Source organism: Aulonocara stuartgranti (assembly GCF_965226115.1).
Source record: "Aulonocara stuartgranti genome assembly, chromosome: 12".
NCBI classification, from domain to species: Eukaryota; Metazoa; Chordata; class Actinopteri; order Cichliformes; family Cichlidae; genus Aulonocara; species Aulonocara stuartgranti.
Window position 1 is genome coordinate 16751045 of NC_138948.1, and position 3819 is coordinate 16754863.

At 38.7% G+C, this 3819-nt stretch overlaps 1 protein-coding gene across 1 annotated transcript; it reads right to left on the reverse strand.

Annotated features, from left to right (window-relative positions):
• Window positions 1-803: 803 nt before the first annotated feature.
• Window positions 804-3403, reverse strand: LOC309719535 (uncharacterized protein; the record flags this gene model as incomplete). Its single annotated transcript, XM_082555693.1, has 5 exons — window positions 804-959; window positions 1144-1187; window positions 1598-1695; window positions 1912-2047; window positions 3307-3403. 5 exons carry the CDS (start codon window positions 3401-3403, stop codon window positions 804-806), a joined length of 531 nt encoding a protein of 176 aa, XP_082411819.1.
• Window positions 3404-3819: the final 416 nt, after the last annotated feature.

Sequence of the window (3819 nt, forward strand, 5' to 3'; positions counted from 1 at the left end):
TGATCGCATGACTTTATATTCACGATATTTGCACTGCTGTCACAAAGTACTGATGTAAGCCGCAAAATATCACATTTTACACACTTTACATCTATGAGACTTGTGACCAGTGATGGAAGATGCATTCAGAGTTTGGGTTTAATAAAAAAGTGGCAGCACAAAAAATAGATAATGAATGTGATTTTTTTTACATAACAGTCAGACACAACTCTAAGTTATTTTCACAGCCTTTCAGCAGAACTTCCAATCCTTCATGCCACCTCTGCATGATTATCATTTAGTTATTTACTCTATTGAATCATATTTTTGTATTACTTTTCTTGTTATTGGATTTTTTTTTTTTTTTACCTTAAGCGAATTCCTACACAGTGAGAAAAACATCTGCAGCCCACTGGAGCAGACAGAGAGGCCACTGCAGCTATACAGAAACAAACTTCGAGGACAACGTCTGCCCACACACAGCAACCACTGGTCAGTTAAAGCCGAGTTTTCAAGCCTTAGATTTTTCCCTTGAAGGAGGAGTAAAACATAAACTTTTGTTTAATGTAAGCAGCTTTTTTGTTCATTCAAAACTCTGAACTGTAGTTTCTATGCATGACTGTGCAGGTCAGTGTAATCATGTGTATGTTTGTTCAGGGAGCAGTAGAGCACACACCAGCTGGAAGCTCTTACATCATGAGAACGTACCATGTGCTGCTACTTGGAAAAGTTTAGAAAATCCCTCTGACATCTGTCCTGTGTTCGATCTGAATTTTAGCAGAATGATACTAAAATCTAGCTGAAGTGTTTACCAAACTACAGGTTCACTCACACAGTGAGTGATCAGATGCCAGTGCATGCAGGCGGTGGCAGACCTGCACCACTATGGATAAATCCCTATGAGGCAACAGAGACAGGATGAACAGCCACACCTCATCAGGCAAACACAACCAGCGGTCTCTTACAGGGACGCCTGCTGACTAGCAGGTGTAACGACACCACAACATGCAAAACAGAAAGTAGAGGGATTGTTTTAACAAGACACTGTGAAATGTTACAACCAATGTTAAGATTATTACATTAAAACACCAGATAGACTTGGGTTTAAAAAACTGTTTAAAAAAAAGGCTAAAACTATGTGCGCATGTAGTAAAGATATCCTACCTGGTATTCAAAGGTATTGTCCATAGTGACATCCGTGGCAGAGTCTGTAAGTGTGAATGAAAGTTACACATTGTCAAAGGAGCTTGGAAAGAAAAGCGTCTGGACTTCTTTAAGTCCAGACGCTTTTCTTTCCAAGCTCCTTTGACTACGATGACCTGGATGACTGAGAACCTTCACAGACAAAGTTACACATTATATTCTGATGTAAAAACAGCGCTAATTCTGAGCATTTACTTGGTTAAAAAGTGAAACGCATAAGTAAACATTATATTGGCTTGTTAACCAGAATGTCTGATAAAGAGTGAAATGAATTATACATAAGTTTCAACAGTTGGAGCAAATTTGTCATGTGAGATGTTGGTGACTGAGCTTTCCTTTGATCTTCTGTTTTTTATAGCACTTTATCATCTTTTTGCAGTTTTGTCTGTAATTTTGATGTCAAGCTTACACTCACATGATGTAAGTCCAGAGTCATCATGATGAAGAGTGTGTGTCTGTACAGGTCGCGGGATCAGATTCAGTTTCTTTGTGTACTTGATTGCTTGTTGATGTCTGCAGGAGACAAAGGGTGAAATTCAACTTCTCATCATCACACACTAGACAAAATTATTTGGCTATTAAAATTAAAATTTGGTTCATATGCCCTTAGATAAGAAGAGAAAAGTGTACATCAGGAGAGCGTAGACGTCTGGGGAAACTTAACAAGTTTTTCTAGTATAAACTTGTTCAAAGGTTATAAACAACTCTCCACACACTAAATTAGCTAACCTTGGAAATCTTTCTCCCAGTGAATTATCAGTGAGGATCCAGCGAGCTCTATCTCCAGCTCTATTTTTTGGATCTTTGAGAATCCTCTGATGGTCTGTACTGTCTGGATGATGTCTAATCCTGTTTTGAAGCAAACCTAACCACAGACACAAGAGGGGGGAAATACATATTAGCAAACTGCTTAAACCTTTTCATCTCAGCATTCCTTGAATTACAGTATTTATTTGTAAAAAGCCCTTGGCACCTTGCTGTAGAGCACTTATGAGTTATAAATAACTCCATGACAGGCTGATTTGTTCTTCCAAGGATAGAAGTGAGGAAATTTAGTTTTTGATAAGAAACAAAAAAGGAATGAAAAGCCAAACGTTAATGTCCAAATGTAAAACTTGATCATCTTTTTTTCTGTCCTGTTTATCTCATAACCTAAGGGTTCATTTCATGACAAAGTGAAAGCATCTTGACACCTTGATAGTAATAATTAGCAATGCCACATTTTTAATCTTTTGAAACAATTTAAACTATAGCATTTTAAAGAAACACCCATCCATCTGTCTTCTTCTACAGATGGATGGATTTGGATGGTCTTGGTTTGACTGGAGCCCTTTCCAGCTGTCATAGGGTGAGGGATGATGAGGTACACTCTGGACAGGTTGCCAGAGACAGTCATTCACACTCATGTTCACATCTAGGGCCAGTTTAGAGTCAGTAATTAGCCTAACCTGCACATAATTGGGCCGTGGGCGAAAGCCAGAGAACAAGGAGAGAACATGCCAGGAGAGACTCCACACAGAAATGCTCCAGTTAGCTGGTGGATTCAAACCCAGGACCTTCTTGCCACCACACCACTGTGCTAACTGGACTGTTATTTATTAGATTTTTCATCTAATTGACTATAGCTTGAAATATTGAACTAATACAATTTTTTAATATTCTTTTTAAATTCTGTAATTTTGATGTGGATTCACTGGAAAATCCAAATTTTCCAACTATATCTTGTCTTTTAAAGGGTTATAGGAACTGAGTAACAAGACTCAAACATCATGACAAGAGGACTCCATATGAATGGAAACCAAAGTTAACTACCAAAGTAAAACACTAAATTAGTAAGGATAAATAAAACAAGAAAACTCAGTAGTAAGCTTGACATGCAGGAAAGACAGATGGAAAACAGAGGAAAACACTAAAGAAATGATTCATTAAAGTTCAAGCTGTAACTGGAACAAAGAACTAAAGACTCAAAATACTGAGAAAATAAAAGAAGATTAAAAGGAAAATAATAAACAAACTAAAGGCCAAAATACAAGGTCCATAAACTCTAAACTCAGGGTCCAAACACCCCCGGACCATCAACACACGTCGACTGATTGCATACAACATATATAACGATTTCCATACCTGGGTTAGAAACAGGAGCAGCATCCTTCTCCACACAGTACACATCACCTGGCTTGTTCTCATCATTCGAGGCTCTCTCTTCTGCAGTTTCCTTCATAAAAGCTGTAGGTGTTTGCTTCACAGTCAAATTGCTGCAAGATTTTGCACTTCTATATTCGCTAGGAGTTTTCTTGGTGCCATGTGAGCTCCTCTCCTCTGCGCTTTCTGCTGCGGTGGCTCTTTTGCTTCCTGTGTTGTTAACCTGTTTTTTAATCTCAGGATTTGTGATGTAAGAGTTCAGTTCAAAGCAAGACCCCGGACAAGCTGGAGCTTTAACATAATCGCCCATTTCTCCAGATGTCGTCCCCTCTTTCACAGGTGACTCAGGCTTGAAATGCTGGCTTATTCTGAGGTGATTTAGCTGAGCCACACATAGCTGGTACTGCTCATACACACTCAAGTTTAATGACGATTTCAAGGGATGGATAACATGGGAATTAGCTGTTTTTGCCGTCTGCTCAGGTATCATCTCTG